This window comes from Pararge aegeria, chromosome 8, assembly GCF_905163445.1.
Source record: "Pararge aegeria chromosome 8, ilParAegt1.1, whole genome shotgun sequence".
In the NCBI taxonomy this organism is placed as follows: domain Eukaryota; kingdom Metazoa; phylum Arthropoda; class Insecta; order Lepidoptera; family Nymphalidae; genus Pararge; species Pararge aegeria.
In genome coordinates, this window is record NC_053187.1 from 7479517 (window position 1) to 7506381 (window position 26865).

At 34.7% G+C, this 26865-nt stretch overlaps 1 protein-coding gene across 2 annotated transcripts in view; it reads right to left on the bottom strand.

Moving 5' to 3' along the window:
- Positions 1-966: 966 nt before the first annotated feature.
- The window catches only part of LOC120625573 (elongation of very long chain fatty acids protein-like), a 74273-nt gene continuing 48374 nt past the window's right edge, over positions 967-26865 (bottom strand). For both annotated transcript variants that reach the window (XM_039892628.1, XM_039892629.1), the window contains 4 exons: positions 24407-24569; positions 21112-21248; positions 10262-10447; positions 967-5042 (listed from right to left, as the gene is read on the bottom strand). In XM_039892628.1, coding sequence (XP_039748562.1) covers positions 4914-5042; positions 10262-10447; positions 21112-21248; positions 24407-24569 — 615 coding nt within the window. In that variant the 3' untranslated portion in view covers positions 967-4913. The remainder of the gene's footprint in view (positions 5043-10261; positions 10448-21111; positions 21249-24406; positions 24570-26865) is intronic.

Sequence of the window (26865 nt, forward strand, 5' to 3'; positions counted from 1 at the left end):
GATGAATGCGGAAGGTGAATGGCAGTATTTCATACATCTATCGGCAAGTTGAATGTTTTGGCGGTACATCTTTGCCAGTAGAGTACTAACTAGATGTTCAATCAACTGGCACAAAATGTACGAGTATTTTATATGTTGATACAAACCGCTAAGGCTTGGACCGACCAGCGGCGTGTTTCCTGTCAATAAGTGTCACAATTTGAGTACCTTTTAGGCAATTGTTAATAAGTTTATTTTATAGGCAAGCGTAGATCTCAAAAGTAGCGCTTGTCGATGATCATGACTGTGAAAAGCAATGAGGAGGTCTAAGTTAGAACACTTCAGTAATAAAAATCAAAGTTACTTATAAAAATCTAAAGGAGTTAAAAAAAAAAAATGAAACGGAATATTTTTTGTAAAATACTTTATTAAAATAATAAATAAAGGTTGCAAAATAGTGAACTCGCAGCAAATATTTGAGCATATTGTCGCAGTGCTCCGTCTGCTTTCGCCCAAAGCAACCGTTTGCCGTTCATACAACAACACATAAAGCATTAATACACCAAAAAGAGATACAAGATCCAACAAATACAGTGGCGTAGTTTAAAACAATCTAGCATCATGTTTTAATAACATTTAACAATCATCAATTCCTGAACTAGATAATTATAAAAAAAAACAAACGTCAAATAGTGGAGTATAATCAGGGCTAACCAATCTTTGGGGCCGCATTACAAGTGCACTCAGAGATTGGGGCCCTGTCTTTATTGGCCCTAGGCAATTTTTAGTGGATGTTCGATATAACATAATTTAACGACCGTTGTAAATAAATAAAAAAAATCATAAATATATTACGACAATAAACACATCGCCATCTAGCCCCCAATGTAAGCGTAGCTTGTGTTATGGGTGCAAAAATAACTGATAAATAAAATACAAAAATACTTATAATATTTAGACAAACACAGACCCGACACTGAAAACATTCATGTTCATCACACGAATATTTTCCAGTTGTGGGAATCGAGCCCCGGCCTTGGACTCAGAAAGCAGGGTCACTGTCCACTGCGCCAATCGGTAGTCGAATTATTTATTCTTTTACTTAATAAAACCTAGTGAAATTCAAAAAAGTTCACACTGAACTTCGTGGCCTCGGAATACCTAATTAAACCAGCATTTTTAGTGGTTACAAATAAAACGAAGTCAGTCTTCTGACCTAGTAGTGATATGACAAATCTCTAAGTTAGACAAAACCTTTGATTTGATCATTTCGATGCATCCCATTTTGTAATTCAATATAAAATACTTATTGAATATTTATAATATATTAGGTAATTCTACCGGAAGTAGTAGTTTGAAGGAAATGTGCCAGGTATTCCATAAAAACTAGAATGGCGACTGTTTATTCCATGTATCGTTAAAAAAGATATTAAAACAATCCGCTATACAATATCTTGTTATTTTAAGGAAGACGAACAATTTACCAAAAATCCTTATCAAACACCCTCCCAAAATTGCCCACGCACTCCCGGAATACATTAATTATTTAACTTAAATCCGTAGTTTCGCCACTGATATCAAGAAAATTCGTCGTCGGCTGTAGAACGGCGCAAGTTTCTAAACAATTCACCCCTTACCCTTTATGCCGTTTGATTAAAAAAATAAGTTGAGTTGACATCCTAAACATCTAATAAGTAACCCTTAATGAAGTTTTAAGTAAAGTAACGTTTGACATTGAGTTGAGGTAATTCTGTCAGTTCGTATGGACAGACAATTACTATAATTTGACAATTTTAGATTAATAAATAAAATGGCCAATGACACTTTTGCTATACCGAAAACTTACTCTAAAGGGTTATCTTTTATTTGGTGATTGTATAATCTGTTTTTGTTAACTTCAATTTTTATTATATGGCTACGGATCTATTTTTTTTTTTAAATAATATCTACAACAATTTTCTAAAATTGACTTTTAAATTTTTCTATCAAGCATTTTGTCTTGTCAACTCAACTTATTAAAGTGTGCTAAGGTTTCTTATAATAAACAATTGCTAATATAAATATATGTTAGTGATTTCTGTATGAATACAATATTTAAAACTGTTAATATCATCGACTTACATTACGACATTTGTTCGACTTACTTAGCACTGTGTATAAATTGAGAAAAAAAATCATAATAAATGCTTGAGAACGTAAAAATAACAAAATCGAAATTAATAAATGACACTGGATTTTAAGAACTCTATGGTAACATCAATGATTAAGACTCATAAACTTGACCATAAAAATATATTTACATATTACAAACCCGAGGAATTCTTTACATAAAGCAGTAAAACAACACGATTGCTAAAACATGATTCATTCAATTTATTTACAATAATGTGCTGACTTCGCTACCAGCAAAGTTGACATTAAAATATTTAAACAACATACCGTCATTAAACGTATTTTATACATTAAAGAAAGATTATACTTATCTCCGAAACCGACATAACATTTTACAAGATAACTTTTTAATTCAACGATCCATAGTCTAGTATTTGTACTTAAAAATAATTTAAGGCATTCGATGATACAATTCTCAAGGTCGAATGGGACGTTGTGCATATGATGGTAAATCCTAAGAATGGAGTTAAAACTTGCGAACCGGCCTTACACTCAGTCGTTTTACGTTGTGACGTGGAAAATAATAAAGTGCGAGCAGTCGATCAATCAAATCCATTTGCACTAAAAGCAATAGTCCAAACATCTCACTTCTGAGACATTTGTAATTAAGACTACTATATGGACCCGAAAAGTCGAGACGCCTGGGGTGACTATGACTAGCGCACATTGGGTGGGCCAAATCTATCCCAATGAGTCTTTATTATGTATATAATATTGTAAATAATTTTTCATGAAGTGGTTTTTTATGTACAAATGTTCTGGTGGGAAGATTCAACATAACATACCCATAGTAAGCTAACTGTGAGATTTTTGACATTAAAGAGAATCATGTCATATTTTACAAAACTGTTCAGTAGACAGATCACAGAACTTGTGAGATTGCTGAATTTATGGTAAACTAGTGTCAGCCAATCGGGAAGGTAAGTTCCGCGTATGAGATCTCAATGCCAAAAAAAATACAGAATACACCTGTGGGATATTTTATAGGGACGGGTTCTACCTAGGTCGCAACTTCTAACAATTTTAAGATGCTTCCTTTCGCTAAGACTATAGGGGTCCGAAACGGTACCACTTTCTGCTAAGGCGGCTGAGAGAAAGCCTCAACTCTAATTAAAGCTAGCGATAAGTTTAAGTATAGGGGAGAGGCCAATACCATGCGGGAACTTTTGGGGGACACTAGATTTTGCTATTTATTTTTTGTTTTTCTTTCGAAGATTATCATTATATTGGGTACCAAATACGTTTATTCTCATTCGCCCCAGTAACTAAACGTAAAACATGGGTTGGGAGTGGGACGAAGAAAGACAACAGGCATCAGTCCACACTCTAAGCCTTTGAGTTCATGGCTGGAAAGCTCTTTTCCATGCCTAATATGACTCGTTCATCGTTGCGACTAAAATAAATTGTCACCGCCACGAACAAAACGTCTAACCTAATCAAAATATTTGGATTATCCTTAGCAGCTTGATTGGCGCACCTTGCAAGTAATAATAATTATTGATAAGAATTGACGACAGAGTAAAATTGGTCCTAATACTGCTAATTTAAGAGTAGTCTAGTAAGTATTAGCAATTTTTACTTTATCAAATTTCTGATAGGGGGCTGACTGGAGATGTACATACAAACTTAAATTTTAAATCAAGGAACATAAGGTTCTTCAAGCTATCACGTTATGTATATATAAAACGATGATTGCGAGGTGTGCCAGGGGTGCGGAATCCCGAATAATTGAATGAAACCGAGGTTATCAAAACAATAACAGCATATTACAACATGAAGTAATAAATAAAACCTAAAGGAAACAAATAAGCCGTATTATTTTAATACCGGGATCAAAAGAAATCCTCTCCGAACGTAATCCAGACATGATTGAAATAGTCATATCAGACATTCGGACGGAAGGCTGTCGTACGTTTAACTGACCACAATAATTCAAAATTTCATTAAAAAAAATTGTTTGCCGGTTAATTGATTTTTTCAAATATAAAGTCCCTTTTGGCACAATTGTCATGAGAATAAGACATGAATTAGCCTACTCTTATCTAAATACAGATCATTATATTATTTACGTTTCTCGAAATCAATTTATCGACGATAAAATATTTCATAAATCATCGTCTCTACGATGCAATCAATCAAACAGATTCAGTGTTTCATCAAATACAGCGAATGTTATGATAATGTAATATGACAATAACTTATTGGAGATAAATCGATTAAAAGTAGGGATATATAATCGGTATCTGATAAAAAGATTGCAAATTCATGTTATAATAATCGGCTTTACAGCTTGACAGATATAAACATATTATGGACTTAGAGCTCCAACACAATATAAGTACCGATTGGCGCGGGCTTAAAAAAAAGTAATGAACATCACTGTCAGCACCCAAAGTGTACGATTTTTATGCTTGTAATCGTGACATTTTCAATGCCAAAGTAAAATCGTTTTAGTGTCTCAAATTCTGTACCGCTGATGTTTATTTTACAAACTTTACGCCAATAGCGCTCGCTGTTACAGTAGTGACAATTTTCAGCCTTAAATTAATGGAAAACCAACTCCATTTTACTCTGACTTTACAGTGTTTCAACGATCGCAAGTAAACAAATCTTAAACTACAAGGGAACTTATTGCCTCGCGGTTGCACCAAATTCATAGCTTAGATAAATATGGATCTATGAATTGTGCCAAAAGGGAATAAATATTTTGAAAATGTATAACAGAAGGCAGACCCTGATTGTTGGGATTGTGCGGTACAGCACTACAACACTGTCCGCCGTCGTACGAACGCGTCCGCAGCGGACGACGCGTAAGAGTTCGGTACTGTTGAACCCTCTTCTTGCTTGTAGCCATTCTTGCCATTCAGAGAACTGCTTTCATCCATCACGGTCTGAAAGCAAATAATATATTTAAAACTATATCAGTGGAATGACTCTCGACTCTTTTTATAGTATCTAATAATTGACGGACCCAGCAGATGGCCTAGTGGGAAAACATTTCCTTCAAACAGAGCAACACTTCGCAGGGCAGCCAAGAAACAGATGCAGGGACGTTACGCCCGTAACGTAAGGCGTAGGTGTTAAAACAGATGCAGCAACGTTCCGCCCTGTGTCCATTAACCTAAGGGGTAGGTGTTAAGCCTCATGCGTTTGTTATTACACCGGCAACCGCAACCTTCAGCCGGAAAACAGCATTGCAGTAATGCTACTTCGCGGCAGAAATAAGAATGGTGGTTGTCCTTCCCCGAACGAGCTCTGTCACAAAAAGCTCTACTATTCAGCATACAATTTGATGTTATGATAACAAAAGTTTTAAAACAGATTTCATAAGCTGCTTGTTATATGCTAGTTTATCAACGTTTTTGGTGGTAGTGGAACAATGAATAAAATAAATAAATAAAATAAATATACTATGACAATAAACACATCGCCATCTAGCCCCAAAGGAAGCGTAGCTTTTGTTATGGGTACTAAGATGACTGATGAATATTTTTATGAATAATATACATAAATACTTATTATACACAGATAAACTCCCAGACACTGAAAAACACTTATGTTCATTACACAAACATTTTCCAGTTGTGGGAATCGAACCCACGGCCTTGGACTCAGAAAGCAGGGTTGCTGCCCACTGCGCCAGTCGGCCGTCAAACTACTTCAATACTTTTTCTAGTTCATAGTAGCTTTTGAATTGAGTTTGTTTTAAATAAAAGTTTTTCGTTTGGCTTTTTAGTTTAAAAGCTCTTGTTCGCTCTGTTACTTGACCCCGGCGTTTCTAGTTACAAGTTATAAAAGTATTCACATTCGAAGTACTTTAAACTTCATAACCAAAGTTAACATATAACTATACTTTTAATGGGACAACTTTTGTTACCGAATGAATACAGAATCACTTTAAACAACTCACAACGTATTTATAACCTAATTTTTTGAAGTCAATTCTAAAAACTTCTGGGTTTTTTTTAGGTTACTTTGGTTGTTTTAATTGTGCAGTTTTAGTTGCAGCAGATTTGAATGCACCCAAAGTATATCACCTAAATTTACATCTTAATACGTAATAGAAAGCAATCAAATATATAGCGAAATATTCTCATGTGTTGCATGTGGCCAAGCGATTGCTAAAGCGTTATATAATATTGAAATCAGTTTTGTTCACGGTTGCAAAATGTAGGCGGAATCGGTGACGGTCACTTATTTGAATAAATATGAAATACAGTTCTTTATTCACAACATTTTATTATTATGATTATGAAAATACTATGCCACGAACGCGTAGACGCCGGTGATTGAGTTGTTATTAACCCTGGGGTTAAAGATTTCAATCATAAGCTGCCACGAAAGAGAACATAATAATAACAAAGACGCAATTCAGATAGCGTTACTGACGGGACGCGTTGCGTCCCGCGCGACACACGGTGACAATATATCTGACAACGCTGGCAATCCTGGGTGTCTCTGTCTAATTTTTGTAAGTGCACGCCCGGCAACTCTTATATTTTTCTCGGTAATATATAATATGGGCAATGTTAATGAGTGTATTAAGTAAATTTTTAGTGAGTTAATAGAATAAGAAAGAAAGAAATAATAAAAACTAAAGAAATGCGTGAAAATAAGATTTTTTATACAGGCTCGTGTTTTCGTTGCACCATCAATGTACCGAGTCCTTGTTGTAGTCTAATGACATGACATTGCCCTTTTTTTAGACGTAGTTACACAACTACTTATCACCATTTACCATATTAATATGATAAAACAGCATTCATGCTTTGTCTTGAATCCTTTATCAAGAAACTTAGAAAATGACAATTTTTGGAAAAGATTATTAAGTTTTCAATGTCGGATTTAAGAATAGAGTATTTAAAACAATACCCATAACTTAATTAAAATTCAAATATTCGTTGGAAGAACCTTGAATATTTAATTAATTATTAACAAATCAAACGAATATCCTTATTCTTCCTATTTAAATATACCTTGAACGAATGTATAATGTCTAATATACACGCGGTCAATGTCCATACAACATCTAAAACATTAACATACAGCAATACGCAATAAGTTATGAATACTATTTTGTAATGAAAAAACTGTTACTCTTTACAAATTGTAATGTATCGATACATATTTAAATGATAATTTAAAAGTTGTAATGGTATCATTATCGTAGTTTTTGATTTGTACGCGACATTGTTCTACAATATTTAATTAATTGTGGGACTACTGCGTTAAATGGATAGTTCATTTAACGCAGTATTATATATATAACGCAGTATTATAGATATATCTGTATCTAACGGACCGCTTTAGTAAATCCACCTAAAACCCAAGTAATTATAATAGCCAGTCAAAACTTAGTTTTACGCATAGATTGGATCGTCCTACCTTATGTTGTTTTTGATGGAGAGAATTATAATTTAGTGAAACAGTTAAGAATCTTTTATTAAGTAATTCTACCCACTAGAATTGCGCTAGCACAATCTCTCCTTTTTCCAATTCTTGATTATGCTGAAATTCGAATGGCTTCCAATTTGCGTTTGCACGAATACTCATATTCTGTATCTCATATATTGTGTTTTGTTCAAATCAGTTACTCCTCCTTATCTGAAAGAACGGTTTGAGTTTCTCAGTGATTCTCACTGTCACTCTCTCCGTTCTGAAGATAACCTAATCATAAAATTCCCTCCCAAAGTACTTCTTTCTTTTTTAAATACTTTTCGGTTGTAGCCGTTCGGCTATGGGCTATATATCTTGTGTTGTTGGCTTATAATTTGTATGATAGAATGATTGGTATTTTTACTTGCTTTTAATTATTACTTGTGTATTTCATATAACTCTTTTCTTGGGTATAACCTAGCCCTTTAGTTTAAGTGTTTTTTTTCCCTTACTTTGTTGGGTTGCCTGGCAGAGATCGCTTATTATCGATAAGGCCGTCCTTTATTGACCTTTGTATTATATATTGTATTATTGTTTATAATTTCATTCTGTTAGGTGTACAATAAAGTGTATTTTCATTTTACGTACCATTAAGGTGAGTTCATAAGATAAAGCTAAATATTTGGATTGGAAACAATTCTCTGAATAAAATATAACTTATTAGATTTTCAATAAACGTACCACGGTAATGCGAAAATTTTAAATTCTAGAGGACCACAAGTGTTTCCGCATCTTAGTGCTCGCTTGAAGAGTATGCTAAGTTCATCAGCGCGACCGCGGAACCGTGAGGAAGCGTCAAGATGAATCGTACGGCCTTTATTACAGCCAATAAAATATCTTATCTATTAGTTTTTCTATAAAACAATTGAATAAAAATATGAAATAAAAGCAATATAATTTTATTTTATTATTTTAATTGGCAGTGATTGATATAAGGAAGTCACGATAAGCTTGTTAAAATATAATTAAACACATCCACTTTCGATATATTTTTTTTATAATACCGTTATTTCTATAATTATATCTTTATTAGGCTTAAAAACACACCAAATTGTTAATTAGCCTTGAATTACTTGGGTGTATTTAATTGAGGTTCGTTATTGTAAACAGATTTCGTAGAAATTATAAAAACGTTATAATAATTCATAGAGTTAAAGCTGATATTAAGAGGAAGCGATGTATTACAGTAGTTCAACGAACGAACATTTGTGACTAATCTTCCAAGTTTATTACGAAACAATGATGATAAACCCTCATCAGTTTTTCGTAATTAAGACTGATTACGCTACTTTAAATGATTGTATTTCTGTGGCACATGAGCCATCGCCATCAAACTAATCCAAAAAATATTGGTAAACGCACGCAAGCAGCTATCGACCTCCATACGCAATTTCTAAGCATGCTACGCTACCATGGATAGCGCGAAAACATCTACGACAGCTTCTATTTATTGCTAAACTAATAAAACAGCAGATAAATCGTACAAATCATCAACAAAAATGTACATGTCGAGCAGTGGCGTGCATTTCATACATGCACAAAAGCACTGCATACCCAAATCATTTTATATAGCTCGTATTGGAGGGTAGTATTTCTATTTTACGCTATATATCTGCTTTATGCATACCCTGGCAAGACCCTGTGCACGCCACTGACTGCCAAGCTTAGTTCTGCCGCCAAGCAGCATTGTTGTGTTCCGGTCTAAAGGGCATGGTTGCCGGTGTAATTACAGGCGCGTAAGGCTTAACACCATAGCGTCAGGTTGATGGACACAGGGCGGTACTTTAAAGGACGTGTACCCTGGATGCCCTGCGAATTGTTGCTCTGTATATAAGGCGTTGATTTTCGACCATTATCATCTTGGCGGGTCAACAGCTTGGTCTGTCAATTACAACCTATTTGATAAAATTCGGCCAAGTTAGAGTCGGACACAAGCATGAAGGGTTCCATACAGTGGCGTACGTAGAGGGTATGCACAGGGTACGCAGATAATATAAAATGAAGAAAATCTGCAGTACTAGAAATAAATACTTAAGGTAGGCTTTTTATAAATCTTTAAACGCCTATCCGTAAGTTTTTATAACTCATGCTGGAGATTTTCTTCATGTTATATCATCTGCATACCCTGTGCATACCCTCAGTGCACGCCACTGATGTCGAGCCTTTACCGCCGAATTAACTAAATAAACGTAAAGGAAAAATCAAAGATTTACCAAAAGAAGTTGTAAAAAAATAGTAAAATAAACTTTCGACTGCAAAAAATTTGATCTGTCCGTTTCGCTAATTCGGCGGTTAGAGGCTCGATATATTAAATAATATTGTATCGTAATTGCCGGTGGTGTTTAACACTTTCAACTGCGGAACACCTATACACCCATACCTTGATCTGGCAATGATTTGAAGTTGAATTTGACCCAACCCAAAAGATCCAGCCTAGAGTTAGAAAATAGTTAAACGGTCGGTCCCGGTTATTATCTCTAACATATAACTATACACACTCTCACATACTATACATTCATATCATAAATGGTAATAATCGTTAATTACCACGAACCCGTATTGGAACAGCGTGGTCTGTTTGCTTTAAAACCCTCTGCTATAACCTTTTCCAGCACCACTTCGAAAAAGTTTGGCAACTTGCATAAGAAGCTTAAAGGTAATGCCAGATACTTACCATACAGAGGCCGTTGGTCCTCGGTTTACCACCGGCCTTGTTATAGCGCGCTTTGTAGAAATCGCTGAAGAGGAACAAGAATAGGAAGCCGTGCAACGCGATCCAGTACACGAAAACACGAGGGTACTGACAGGACGGCCGGAAGAGAACTTGCAGTTGATGACTGAAGATCAGCACGAATTGTACCTGCGGACAAACAAAACGGTTATTTAGTAAATACTTTACAAATATTAGAATATTTATTACATGTTATATTTTTATGGGCCCAATTTTTATCTTTGTTATTTTACCTAGATTTCCAAGGCATTTAATTTACCGTGGAGTTTCGACAAGATTGTAGTTTCCAGTTTAGAACACATATCATCATCATCATCAATATTGTCAATTATTGGCCCCCTATAAGGCACAGTACTCCACCACGCTGTTCAAGCGCGGAATATTAGACTCCCACTTCCTAGAGAACATAATGCAGAACTTTCAGGCATGCAGGTTTCCTCAAGATGTTTTCCTTGACCGTTAAAGCATGTGAAAAATTGCTTAAAATAAAACGCACATAACTCCGAAAAGTTAGAGGTGCGTGCCGGGTTTCACACGCGGTTCCCCCGAAAGGAAAACCGAAAGCCACGAGACAAAAACAATAAATGAAAATGGAAATAATACTTCAGAGGCTTGAGAGGTACATTATTTATAATCTCTGAAACTTTTCTGTGAAACTGAATAGCTAATAGTTTTTGAGTAAACTATTGTCATAGTTTTTACTAAAATAAATCAGATACAGCCCTATCATCACATACAAAAGTAAAATCAAGTGACTCCTGTCACTTTATTACGTACGCGTAGTGTAGGTTTTATGCAAGTGTCGGTCTTTTATCTTCAATAGGGTTGTCATAAGTAAACATTTAGAATGTTTTGAATTCGTTTGTATGGAAAAATTAATACGCTTCTTTTGATTAAAAATTTTTACTGAGTGATTCCTTAAGATACATACTTATGCACCCTTCAACGGTATTTCGTAATTTAGTTACACGTTGTATATAGACTATCACCGATTTGCACACCATTGCAGGTAGGTATATATAAACGTCAAAAATGACAAGAGATTAGCCATTTTTTTATTTATTTATTGACATAAAAGTTAACAAAAACATACTTAAAGCTAGCATCGGAAAACCATCCATGTTTGTAAAATATGCTAGCAGAGAATGAAGTATTGTTACGTTATAGTAAACGTACAGAACTTGGTTTCTGATTTGTCTATGGATATTTATCAGAAACTTGTCGTTTTTATCACCTGTCACCTGTCATTGTCTATTTAAAAATGTTTAAATAGCACGCTAGCAATCATGGAATCGTTTAAGAATCGAAATACTATAAAAGCATAGTAAAATGTATCTAATTGACCTTATAGCCAGCGCAGCGGAACATTGAATAAGAATAATTACTGCAGAATGTAAGATTTAAAAGCGTGGTTCATTAGATTCACGGTTGCTAGCCTTCAAACATTTTTCATCGAAGTTGTGACCGTGCTAATCTTATATCAGGTCGCTTTCAAATATCGACTTACTAACTATTTAAATTTACCTAATAGGTATGCCTTGTTTTACAGGTTGCGTTTTCCAGACTACAGCCAGTGTTCCTATCAGAATGTATGTCTAATAAAAACGAAGACTCAAAGATGGCCCAACTTTTTGAGCGTCACGTCGTTTAATACTCCAAACTTCGACTTCGATGTTGATCTGATTGTGAGCGTGCTAATCGCACAATAAGGTCTACATAAAAATCTATTGCGTAATCATATTCTTTTCATCTAATATCAAATCTCCATTAATTACCAACAAGGCTGCACGTTTTGATGGATGTTAAGTGTACTAGCAAATAACACTAGCCCAGGTTATTAATCAAACAAGCAAGGGTCTGCGTTTATTAGTGTCATGGTTAGAACGCAAAGGATAGCAAGCTGTATTTTATTTATATAAGACTAAAACCTATTAAACAGTTTTCTAAATGACAGCTCTCATAAAATTCGTAAACACACGTTACGAAGCTTATACTTAAGGTAGTTCTAAACGTGTAAAATAAATCATTATAATATTAGTAAGCGGGTCGGTATCTGTCAAAATGTATGCCTTAGTTATAGCCAAAAATCAATTGAATGATCGGGAACGCCTCGTATTGGTAAAACGATAAATTATGCAAATGATTATTGTTTTAATTGAAATCGATTTCTGGTTGGAATCAATTATAATAAATATTTATAAATATTTATTTAGGATACATAGCCCTACCATATATACGAATATGCCATATCGGATTTCATTAATTTGTTAGTACTATATTAACTCTCCCTCCGGGAAAAAAACATTAGCAGGAACGTACTTTATTTGGTTTTTCTGCCAATTCTAAGTTTGGAGTTGAACTTTTAATTATTATTTTAGTTTTGTTAAGTAAAATACCTGTATCGTAACTTATAGTGCCATTACCGTGTGACTAACATTATTGAATTCACTTGTGTACTGCAACGATCAAGAATTGTTTGGACAATATAAAAGTTACCGTTTCAATATACTGCAGGGGTATTAAATATTCATTGTTAAATACATGGTTAAAATTAAATGTTTGCTGTGCAATTCTGGAACTCCTTTTCATATTAGACGTGCTCAATCCCTAGCAGCATCTAAGCAAAAACACACCTTTTTCCCCTTAAACTTTTCCTTTTTTCCAATATCTATTTTCTAGGCGTCTTTTGGCTTTAACCTATTCTTTTTTCTTACCTCATTAAGTTATGTTTTTTTGTATATGCGATAATGTATTTTTTACGTTTGTACGTATTAGTTTAATTTATGATATTATTGTTTCTATACACCCATAAACAACTTACTCATGAATACAACTTTTATTTCTATCTCTCATTTTATGCTGTATGTGTTTCATTGTGTACAATAAAGTATACCTTCTTTCTTATGATCAGTGTCCTGGGCCCTCTTTTAAAATTAGTAAAAGTACTAACGTAGTAGTTAACATTATTAGTTACGAAGAATAGACCATTAACGACGATATCTCATACCCTAAATTAGCACTTTGATAATATGAGCTCATCATTGAATTTAGCGGGTGCTAATAAGATAAGTAAATTAGTATATTTTATTAAGATTTGACGCTTTTCAGAGCTGTCCGTGCGTTGACGATAATCATTAACAACAATTAGCAACAACCAGGAAAATTTTCTTACTATAAATAGCAAATATTAAATGCGTTGCTGGTTTGTCCCTTGAAGGTTGTCAAGGTTAGATGATGATGACACTTACAGCGAACTTAGGAAGGACGGACACGTGATTTTTAACGTGATAATGTCTTATAAATCTATGATCGCCGCATGCACGAAAAAACATGACTCATTGTCACGTTCCTCCTGAGCCAAGCGAACAAGCGAGAGTGCGTAACGTATACAGATACACGATTGACTTAAGCGTCCGGCTAGTCTCTCTCCTTTAGCGCTCCTACTCGGACGCACGTTTTCACGTAAGATTTTTTGCGTAGGTATGACTTGTAGCGCAGTTGACTATATGGGCTACGTTTAGTCTGCGGGTCTTTTTAAAAGCTTGCGTTGCGTTAGCTCGCTTGGAATCTACATATCGTCTCTTCGTCACGGGAACCTTAACTTTGTTCCGATTTTTTGACTACCTAACCTAACCTAACCTGGGTTGTCATGACGGTGATGCAGAATGGTGAAGGTTTCGGCCGTAGTCCAACGCGCTAAGTGCGGATTGATAGATTTTTCACGTTTTCGAGAACTTTATGGAGAATTCTCAGGCATGCATGTTTCCTTTAGTTTTCCTTTACCGATGAATCAAATGATATTTTAATTGCTTAAATAAAAAACGCCATTTTAAAATTTTAATAAAGACCTGTTAACACAGACGATTGAGTGATTTCAGTATTTTTTTGTTCTTATCAATACAAATAAAGTTTAGTAGTAGTCATTGTATTTGTATGGAAATCGCCACTGCGAATTGCTTTCGATAGATCGGGTTCTTTAGGTGTTGGAGTTCACTGAATCGTGACCGATATAAAATTCAAAATTCATTTATTTCAAGTAGGCCTAATATAAGCACTTTTGAAACGTCGAGTCTGTCTGTGTGTAGTGACTCTACCACCGGTTCGGAAGGCAGATTCTACCGAGAAGAAGCCGGCAAGAAACTCAGCAGTTGCTCTTTTCCAACATTAACAATTTACATTTTACATTTCAAAATTCATTTTTCTATCTTGTGAGAGATGAAAGCGGAGCCGGATGCTTCCAAGCAACCTTGTCATTAAGAAATTCATCAATTGTATAATAACCTCGCTGTAATAAATGTGTTTTAACACATTCTTTAAAGTTATGCATTGGTAGGTCCAAAATTACCTTAGGAATCATATTATAAAAGCGTATACTCAGTCCAACAAATGACTTCTGCACCTTTCGCAGACGTTATGCAGATGTCACTAATTTATGACCATTTCTTGTAAGTCGACTGTTTATATCCACTTTTTGTTTATAAAGACTAATATGTTGTCTTACAAATACTATATTGTCATAAATATATTGTGAGGCTACCGTAAGGATACTTATTTCTTTAAATTTTTCACGGAGGGATTCACGTGATTTAAGTTTATATATTGACCGTACAGCTCTTTTCTGCAATATGAATATAGTTTCAATATCAGCAGCTTTGCACCATAGTAAGATCCCGTAAGACATCACACTATAAAAGTACGCAAAGTAAACAAGTCTTGCTGTTTCTACGTCAGTAATCTGTCTAAATTTCCTGACGGCGTAGGCAGCCGAGCTTAGTTTACCTGCTAGTGTATCTATATGGGTACCCCACTGAAGCTTACAATCTAAGGTCATGCCCAGAAAAACTGTGGAATCTTCCATTTTTAGTGATTCTCCATTTATTATTATATTTTTATTAACTTTCTTTACATTTGGTAAAATAAATTCCACACACTTAGTTTTTTTTGCATTTAAAAGTAAATTATTGACAGTAAACCAGTGCGACACATGCGACATAGCACGGCTTACATCGTCAGAGTTATCTCTACCTCTATCAGTTTTAAAAATTAGAGATGTATCATCTGCAAACAGTACAATGTCACAGGTTTCACTGACATGGTGTGGTAGATCATTTATATACACCAAAAATAGGAAGGGACCCAAAATTGAACCCTGTGGGACACCCATTGACATAGCCGAACCCTGCGACTTAATGTCTTTTATGCAAACCTTTTGGGTTCTGTCACTGAGATAAGAGGCAACTAAATTTAGTGCAACGTTTTTGATACCATAGTGGGCTAGTTTAAGAAGCAAGGTTTTATGATCAACACAATCGAATGCCTTGGATAGATCACAAAAAACACCAATGGCATTCTGCTAACGTTCCCAGGCATCGTACACATGTTTTAAAAGTTTAGCGCCTGCATCCGTAGTGCTACGACCTTTAGTAAAACCGTACTACTCCGGATGTAGTAAGTTGTTTACATTGAAGTGATTCAAAAGTTGATTTAATATAATTTTTTCAAAGACCTTACTAAGAGCTGGTAAGATTGAAATGGGTCTGTAATTTTTAATGTCATTTTTATTGCCAGATTTAAATAGAGGAATAAGTTTACTATGTTTCATTAAATTTGGAAAAGTACCTCTATCAACACATTCATTAAAAAGTACGGCTAAGTAAGGGGCAATAACATCTATAATGTTAGATATTACTATTACAGACATACCCCATAAATCACCTGTTTTTTCCTCTTTCAACAACTTAAAATTCTTTATTATCTCATATGCAGATATATGTTTAAAATTAAATAAAACGTTGCACTCATTTACGTTGTTCCTCAATAAACTCTAGAGCTGCAGTAGGTGAAGAATTAAGTGAATCAGTTAACAAAATAGGAACACTGAAAAAAGTTTTCAAAGGTACTTGCAACCTCACTGTCGGCGGTAACTTTATTATCATTAATAATTAATTCAAAGTTTACGTCGCGAGATTTAGCTTTCCCAGTTTCATTATTAACAATTTTCCAGGTTGTTTGTACTTTAATACTAAATAAAAATAAAAATACCTCTACATAGCTACGTAAGGATTCTTACGTACCTACCTAAATTAACCTTTGTCCAATTATTATGAAACATGATTTAAAAAAATATGTACTCCGTAGCTGGAGTCCTATTACGATATTGATTAATCTGCCATTATAGATAAATCATATTTATTAACATAGCAGCACTAGGTAGTGTACAATTTCCTTAATAAATTTTCCTCATTTGTATTATTTTTTATAAAGAAATAACATTCATCGCAATTTTTTATAATTGTTTTCGATTTTAAGTGTATTATCTTACTAAGGATATACATAAATAAATAAATTACTTATTTTTAAATGGAGGTTTTTTTTAGCTGAAGATTTTTAAAGGATTTTTAATGGAAACTGGTAGTATGCCTGTACTCAGGCTCCAAGGGGCTTTTTTAAATTATGTACGTACGTTAACGTTTTTCTACTCACTGGTTATAGCAACATACAGAAATACACTATTTGTTGACCCGTCTCTACGACTAACTGAATTTTACTGTCGATACGTAGGTCAAATTACTTTCCAACCATTCCCTAGAATATTTCTCCTCTATAAAATGTTTTTGTTTATATCACGCTTTAAAAGGTTTTAAACTTAACTAACTATTCCCTGCGACAACTTTACGCTTTGTGAAGTCGCAACAAAGTAGTCGTAAGAGTTATTGTGTAACAACGGCTTCCGAAAATAATATTGGAATAAATTGAAAAATGCCGTTTTTCATTTTCGGAAAAGGCGTTCAAAAATGTTTTAAGCATTTTTTAATATTAATAGTGAACCATTAATTACTAGAGGGAAGTCAAAAAAATACCCCTATATTTTATAATGGACCAGAATGTCTGAACATGTAAAGTAAATATTTTAATGTAATTAATAAATAAATATCTTTTGTTAAAAAATTCTATCGGTTTAAATTTCTTCATTCAAATGGCTTTTTCATAGATAAAGAATGATCATTTACTATACCATATTAATCTATACAAATGAAACATTTATTTGTTTGTTTGTTTGTAACCAAAGTCCCAGAAAGTACCTACTGGACCGAAAGAAATGGTTAGAATACCATTTCTGTAACCCGAAATAGCAAAATTATACCTATAAAATTAATTACTTAGCCTGCGCTGAGAAAACTATTGATGATAAATAAAAATTATGTGATGATTGAAGTACTAAAGTAGGATAAAAAAGCCTGGTTGAAACAAAGGTAGGTTACATTAATATCGCAGTGTTAATTGTTATTTAAATAAATAGGTTTGTCATAACTGGTATTTATATACAAGCAGGAAAATAATTTTTAATTCCTTTCAATTGGAAATTTAATTTAGAATTTATCACGATTTTAATAACACCTAAATAAAACAGTTATTTTTATTTAGTCAGAGAAACAATGAAAAAAGTTATTTTTAAAAACTACACCCGATTTTAATTTCTACTTAAAAATATCTGTAGAATTACACATTAATTGAATTCCTAAATAAACTGCTCGTAGGAGATGCTTAAAAAATAAAAAACAGACGTAGTCGCAGGCAGTAGCTAGTTAGCAGTACATATAATAAAATAGTAGACTAAGCTTATCTCTACAACGCAAAAATCCAATTGTTGGAATTTGGTCTGTGGTCCGTATGTCTATTGGTCACGCAAAAACTACTGAACAGCTAAATATAACAAATTACATTCAAATATGAATGTAATTTGTTATATTTAGCTGATTCTTGGGATTAAAATAAAAAAAAATACTTTTCATTTCGAAAAAAACAATAGGGTAGCTTGTGTTATGGGCACTAAGATGACTGACGAATATTTTTATGAATAATATATTGGACTCAGAAAGCAGGATCGCTGCAAACTGCGCCAATCGGCCATCAATTTACCGAGTTATCAAAGCTTACTCAGAGCAATCTACAATTTTTTGCTACTCCCAGACATGTCTTAAATGAACTGTTCCTACGGGATGCTTTAAAACAAAAACAAACGCGGACGAAGTCGCGGGCAACAATAAAACTCTTAAGAGCTTGGAAAGCAATAATTATAACCCTATTTCATTTAAATATAATTGATTGTACACGTAGCTGATGTAATCTAAGGGGTTCAAGAATAATTGCATTATGTGAGTTAAGGTTACGATGAAAAATGTTTATTATTTCCCTTCAGATGACATGACACAATTCCACGTAAATGTATACATAATTCACGTTGTAATATGAGAAAATTAAATGAGAATTACATCTGAATACATCTGCCCCTAATATATTTATCATCATCGCGATTAACGTCCCACTGCTGGGTTTCTCTCATAGGAGAGTTTTAGATCATAGACACACCGAACTGCGGGATGGTGGGCATTAACGTGCTCTCAGATGCGCCGGGGTGGAAACTCATTTCCAACTGCGACGTGGTACCTAATGAGAATGTTTTACACAAATATCCAATGCATAAGCATTCTGGGGCCAACCAGGAAATCAACCCCAGGACCTTGCGACCCGTAGTTGACTTACCAATAAACCAATGAGGTAGTTACGGATTCAATAGGAAACTCACATACTAATTCTATTATACTATGTATCCTAATGATTATATATATATATATATATATATATATATATATATATATATATGAAGTTTTGTGTCTAATATGAGTTTAATGAATGGGCCAAGGTTGACTTTTAAATAATGCTTAGCATTGAAGTGGCCTTTTGTATATTATTTTTTAATTCTATCTAAGAGTAATAAATTAGGAAAAAATTGATTATTTAGATTGATAAAATGAATTTTAAATCCAGGCCAGATAGACATATTTATAGTGGCCGCACATGCTACAACTGTGCAATAGTTACTCGAGCTATTTATTCATTTCTGAATTGAGCAACCACCACTCTTAATATAAACCGCAACTATTTCGTTGAGCAACTGAGTGCGCGGCTGCAAAAGTTACTTGCATTAAAGCACCTTTTTCTTTTTTTTCGTAAGAATCCCGAGGGACTTTTGCTTAGTGTCAGGGCGTGTTCGCTTCGCACGGATTAAACACTAGCACGGACAATACTTCCAGGTCTGCACAGAGCAGCATGGCATTCCTTCATTTTTCATTCTTTCATAAGTAGCACCACTATTATAAGAGTGCATTAGACATAAATGGGACAACACTATTAAATGTACATCTACGCTCCGCTTGGCTTCAGTGGATATGCATCCAAGCATTAAAGCGACAGGTGATTATGTGGTAGCCTTCACACTTGTTAAGGCGAATCAATATGTGGCCAGTCTAAAGTAATATTAACTATGCAAATTACATAGTCTTTTATTAGTTAAGAACAGTTAGTACTCCTGTAAAGCGGCAAAGGCACGTGTAAACTGCCAGAGTGTGTAAGATTAATACGTCTAACCTAGCTATTGAATAGACAATATATACTAAAATTATTGCCATTCTTAGATATACTCGTACTTAGGTACCAAGAAGCTGTGACAGCCTCGTGGTTAGGAATTCGGTTTCACTTTTCGAACATCGTAACTTTTTTAAGTTATAGTTTTAAGCAATAAAAATATCACCTGCTTCAATGGTGACGGAAAACATCGTTAGGAAACCTGCATGCCTGAGAGTTGTTCATAATCTATGTTTTACAGGGATTGTGAATCCACCAATCAGCACTGAGCCAGCGTGGTGGACTACGGCCGAAACCCTTTCCATTGTGTGAGGAGACTCGTGCCCTGTAGTGGGCCGATAATGGGTTATGATGATGATGTCGGGGATGACGAGTAGAATAAATTATTAACTCTTAACCACAACGATAAGAGAAAAGCCACAAATTAGCTGACTGAATAATTGCTAATCTAATACACTATTCGAAACTCATTAACACGAATTCATTATTAAAAACAAACATAAGATAAGTTTTAATAATAATAATTAGAAAAGCTACGACAAAAGTTACACCAAAAGCAATAATAGCAATTATAACGTAATCCTACTATTATTATAAATGTGAATGTAAGTTTGTTTGTTACGCTTTCACGCAAAAACTACTGAACCGATCTTCATGAAACTTTGGACACGTATCCTTGGACGTATCAGAAGTAATATAGGATACTTTTTATTTAAAAAAATACATATTTTTTACGAAAGATAAAAAATGTTTGTCAAAAAACTCATGTATGACTATAGGTGTAAACTATGTAGCAGTACGCTGCGTGCCGAAATATACGCGGGCGAAGCCATATGGCATATCTAGTTATTAATATTTTTGTAATCAACTATACAATATTGTACTATGGTTATTTAAAAATGGTTTTTAAAAAATGGTCAGGGCGTCCTTATTGGATATATATTTGCAATCCTCCTAACAGATTAGCCGGTTACCATCTTAAACTGCATCACGACTTAGCACCACTCGAGCTTGCAGTCAAGGGTCAACTTATATTGGAATTCAAAGAAAATCAGTTTAAGTGAACCGATTCGCTGAGTAAGACATTCCAAACAATGTAGAAACTTTTTAAACAAAATGCAACGCTGTGTAAACATTTTAAGTAAATCCATCGATTAATCTTAATCATTTTTTTTTTATACAAAGATAAGATTTATGTATATGTATATTTAAAGAATATAACAAGTATGTCACTGACCAATGACAACTACATTCGACATGCTTAATAACGCTTACAGGAAATGGCAATGATAAACGAGTAATAATGTTTCGATCGTTAATCATCCGATAAGACGCCATAAAACTCTACACTAGAATGCGGTACTCACCATCTGGAAGGCGGTGAGGTACTTCTTCCACCATATGTACTTCTGATACTTGGGCCCCATTGCTGATACCATGTAGTAGAAATACATGACGATGTGCACGAAAGTGTTTAGCAGAGCGAAGAATGTACTGTGACCACCTGCAGCAAAAGAAAAGGTTTTTTTTTTTTTAATAAATATACTACGACAATGTATACATGTTATGGGTACTAAGATGAATAATATACAATATACATAAATACTTAAAACATTCATGCTTATCACACAAAGATTTTCCAGTTGCCGGAATCGAATCCACAGCCTTGGACTCAGAAAGCAGGGTCGCCCACTGCGCCAATCGACCGTTTTTTCTTTTTTAATTTATATTATTTAGGTCTACCAGCTTAATCATAGGGCATAGGATATAATCGACGATTTGACACGTGGATATTGGATATTGAATAGAAGCAGGCGTTAATTTGCGGAAATCTTAATCTTAACTTGCTATACTCCGCGAACAGCAGGAGAATCTGTATAGTGCAATTTATAATTACTTCAATCCGTATACTCGACACCAAACAGATCACCGGCAATGTACCCTCTACGCACGTTTCGCTCCGAAACCGGAGCATCCTCAGGAGATGTTGACTTTACAATGAATAATTGTTAAGAACGCTCACCGCTGCGCCAGCTAGCAGTTGTGGTTTGAAGTTGAAGGTCCCGGGTTCGATTCCCGGCAGGGGCGGTTTGGGGAATGTATTATTTCCGAATTTTCTTTGGTCTTGTCTGGCTGGGAAAGCTTCGGGCGTGGCTACCTACCACTCTACTGACAAAGACGTGCCGCTTAGCGATTTAGCTTTCCAGTAGGATGTTATGCGTATAAGTTGATTAGGGGAATGGGTTAAATGTAAGTACCATAATCCCCAGTAATAGGTTAGCTGACTACCATCTTATCATTTACCTCCAGATGAGATTGCAGTCAAGGGTTAACTTGGAGTGTAAAAAAAACTCTTATAAGATACTAGCTGCGCCCTGCGGTGTTTGCTGCATTGAATAAGTCTGTTTACGTAAATACAATACAAAAAAAATTGTAGTAATGACTAATAAATTGGGGGTAACGCCGCGGCGTCTATATAGAACCTTCCCTTTTTGGATTAGGTAAATTAGCGAGTTACTTCTTACGTCAGTCTGTGTGGGACACTGACTAACGTAAGTGCCCCTCACTTACTAACCAATTATTGCATGGTTATTTATACATTAGGTTAAATAAATCTTTTTATAAATCTCGCATATATTCTTAAATTCCCCGAGAAGAATATATCGAACGCAATATATCTTTAAGCCAAATTTTGTATCTTGTTGAGTAACAGAAAAACAAAAAGAGACACTTTCGAACCTAAAATATTAATTAGTATGTATTTAAATATAAATATAAGTAGTCCGTATGCAGTATGTATTACGACTAAATAAAATCGGAAGCCTCTAAATGATTTCGAATCTAGTTAAGCTAATAGTATGATTATTTGAACGATAGCCAGTCTACGTACCAGTCAGTTTGTCTAGGCAAGATTTTGGCCCGACTTTCACATTAATATGATGTCTTCGAAAAGAGCAATCTCCCCCAGATTGCTCTTTTCCAATTCAAATTTCAAATTAAAAAATAAATTCAAATTTAAAATATTTTATTCATGTAGACCCTCTACATGAATAAAATATTACTACAGGCACTTGTGAAGCGTTCATACATGTTACACTAATGTTAGTGATGGTGATAACCGAATTCGTTAACCTAAAACTAAAGCTAGTAGGGTTCCAATCTTTACAATCGTTCCAGTTCTTACTAAAAGGCCACATACCCAAATATGAATCCAAATTTTCAAGTGATAACATTTAAAAATCAATCAGTTTATTATTGTGGCTTTTAAAACAATACTAATTCATGGAATGATTGTCCTCGCGAGTCTTTAAACTGTTAATTTAGTAAGTAGTTATCTATAGCTATTATTAAAATTTACATGCCGGCAGTTAATATCCAGCACAATCAGACGGACTCGGCGTGATACTATGATTGCATCACTAGTGCGTTTTTTTATAGTACTAAAAATAGCAACTCTAAAATTGGCGTTAAATTGTAAATATTGTGCCTATTTATTTGCATTTGTCGTCTGTTTGTTAAAGCGTATCAGTAGGAACCTATTGTAAAAACGCATGAGGCACTTTTAATTTTACTATTTTTGTGCACGATTTTATTAATATATTATTTATTGCCTTTCGGTAGTCGAGCAGTTGACTCAAACAAGTTAAAATTAAATAAACTTTCGTGTTTATAATTACTTAACTTAATCAGTTTCAAAAAAGATAAATAGGTATAAGCGCTTATATATTATCGCTACAGAGCTATCTCTACTCATCGATCAACCTAGCAGAAGACATGATATTAAGAAGTTAATGTCATTCATTTTGTTGTATTTAGTCGTGCAAAAACCGTAGCAACAACTAAGACATTCCGTAGGACTTAACGAACTACCTGGTCGTTAATATAATCAGGTTAAAGCACTAAATGTACACAGGCCGGGGAGGGTGGCGGGGGGGTGATTTAGGGCGACAGCTGACCGGGTTATTTATTGAAGATATGGTATATAAGCCTTAAATCTCTAGAAACTGGAAAAACCTTGTGAATGGTGCAAGAGCAATAAAGGGGGGTGGTAGGATTGTGTTCTCGCACAAAAAAGAGTACGAAGACACCACCGGTATATCAGAATACGCCAATGGGTCCAGCTGCCATGTTTACAGCAGAAAACGTAACTCATGAATAAACTTATTTACTAAAAAAATCGCTTACATTGTGCATAAATCGTACGTGAAAACGTTAAAGACCAACGATTATAGACCTAAGGAATATTTTAAATTATAAGCGAATCTAAACAACCCGACAAACTTTAAATCAATCAGGTTAAAACACTAAATGTACCACTGAGCCTTATTCTCTTTCCTAAAGGGTCTTAGAGCACAGACCTACCATCCTGTTCCGACATGGTTGGCACAAGGTCTACGCTACTCTCGATCCGAACTGGTGGAATTGAAACTTTCTTAAAAGAAAAACCCAATTTCGAAGCTATAAACCTTGTGAATCGTAGTCGAACACAATAACAACGAGAACAACGAAACAGTAACGTATTTCGTAAGCGTAACAATCGTTAGTATGTGTTGGGCAGAGCAGGTAGTGAACTCGGAAATTCTAACATGGACTGGGGTCCACCCGTCTCCGCCCGGCCGGGCCTCTATGTGTTTCTTGCTTAAAGTATTGCAAGCTACGTACCTGGCGCAAATTTAAGCCCGAACCACACGGACATGGGCATGATGCCGTGGTGGATCACGTGAAGCGTCGACACGTGCTCGTTCTTCTTGCGCAGCACAAAGAACAGCGTGTCGAAGAACTCCGTGAACTTGCTGAAGTAGTACCACCAGCATGTGTTCGCCATCTGCATTCCAAATAACAATATTATAATTATGTAGAACTATATATACACTGTGTTTTAAATAACATATCGAGTAACCGACAAACTTTACAGGAGAAGGTTTATTATGTTATATATAAATCAAATACTTTAAGTAGCGTAAAATTTCAATTCTACGACACGTTTAGCTGCAAAATATTGAAAAAAAAAAATCTTTATGATCGATTATGTGGCGGTAACGGGTCCGTGGTGTGTCTATACTTGACACGAATGTATATCTATACTTGCACAAACATCTTTGTTGCAACTTCAGATTGACCAACTCATTTTGCTACTAAACTTTTGCTTATTTTGAAGAACAAAAAGATAATTTTGTAAATATTTTATCAACTGAATAATGAACAAATATTAAGGACTTTTAGTATTAAGGACCATTTTGATATCCATTAACTAATGCACAAGTTAATCTTCCCAATAGTTTGTGCGGAGTAAAGCTTATTTTGTTTATTGTGTTTCAAACAGTCCTGCATCATTTGCAGTTTTTATTTGACAACGTTAGTTATGCGTTATCAACGACGGTATTATTATACGAGTGGACAGAGGTTCGGCTTAGCCTTAAGAACTTGCGTTACACGTATGTCACAAATGTCTCTTAAACTTGTTTCTTAATTAAGTTTAATACGTCATTCTGTGTGTAGAACGCCATTTGGTACGAGTATGAGCGTTAATAAGGAAGAAACTTTTGTCGAACTACGCATTATTTTATATTTGTTAAGGAAAATATCAGGCACCGTGCATCGTCATTATCATTATTAACTGGCCCACCACGGGCACGGGTCTATTCTCAGAATGAGAAGGGTTTAGTCCGAAGTCCACGGCGCTCACCAAGTGCGGATTGGCAGACTTCACATGCCTTTTGAGAACGTTATGGAGTGGCTCTCAGACATGCAGGTTTCTTCACCGTTATAAAAAGTGATATTTTAATTGCTGAAATTAAAAGACGCACATTTCTCCGAAAAGTTAGAAGTTCGTGCCGGGGATGTACTCGGTCCCCCCGAAAGGGAAGCCGATGCCCACTATAGGCTAAAGCGGTGACGCTTCTAATATTAGCAATTGTTTTATATTTTCTATTGAATGATGAATAATAGACTGTTTATTGCACAAAAGGAAAACAAAAGAGTAACTTCAAAACAAAATCATAGGATACAACTATTTATATTACAGAGTTACTTAACTGAGAACTTTTAGAGCTTTTTCTGAATAAATGTATTTAAGTAATCTCGGAGACCTCGGTCAAAAATCTAGTTAGAAAACGAATCGGCATATATAATTTATTTTTTACAGTATACATATAATGTTATGGCTGATGAAGCAGAGTGACACCGTATATCAGCTGATTGTGCTAGTTATGTAACGTTGCCTTAAACCGGCAATTGAATAGGTGACCGACTTTGGTAGCGGACCGTGCTTCGGAGATCGCGTTATGCTGACGGTCACGGTCATTATCATTAACTCCTGATTGGAGCAGATATTTTTTAAAAATGCGAGAATCCCGAGTGTACTGAACGGTTTAGGGGCGCCCAAGACGAAAACAGCCCTAACATATTTCGATTGGTTTTAATATAACCTCAATATCAACATAAGTTTTGCAGGGAATTTTCAATAATTTCTATTGTTCGCGCTTTACGGGCGCTAACCAGTGACAGGGGAATCGAAGCGAGATAGCAATATTAGAATTATTAAAATATTCTTTTCTTTGGTTGCGGGATGTTTCCTAATTCTAACAACTTTACTATTACAACTTTAGCCAAGTAGGCTATTAGAAGTAATAGCCAAGATAATAGGTCTTGCAATAAGGCATTGTCCAGCGAGTGGAGTGAAAAATATTATAAATGTTCGCATTTATTATAACACAGAAAAAGAAGGATTTATCAACCAGCATATTGTACATTTATATTAAAGCAGTAAGTAAATATTTTCATGTTTACTACTTCGTTAAAGTATTTCTCACAGTTCGCTTGCTGGAATTCATTTTGTACGTTCATTTAAATTTCGCAAACAAAACTGCAGAAATGCTAAACAAGCATTCATTATATTTTTGTTTAAGAAGGCTTTGAAACGGGCACGATTTCAAGATGAAATAAAAATTCGTTCGACCTTCTGTTTTTGAATAATGTAGTACTTGCGTACCTACTATAACTAGTATCATTGGAGCAAACTGGTGTACCCTATCTCCTTAAACCCTCTCTTCTATGAAATACTAAGCCGGTGACCAGCAGTAAAATATTATTATGCGAAACGATGATAATGAGTAAACCAT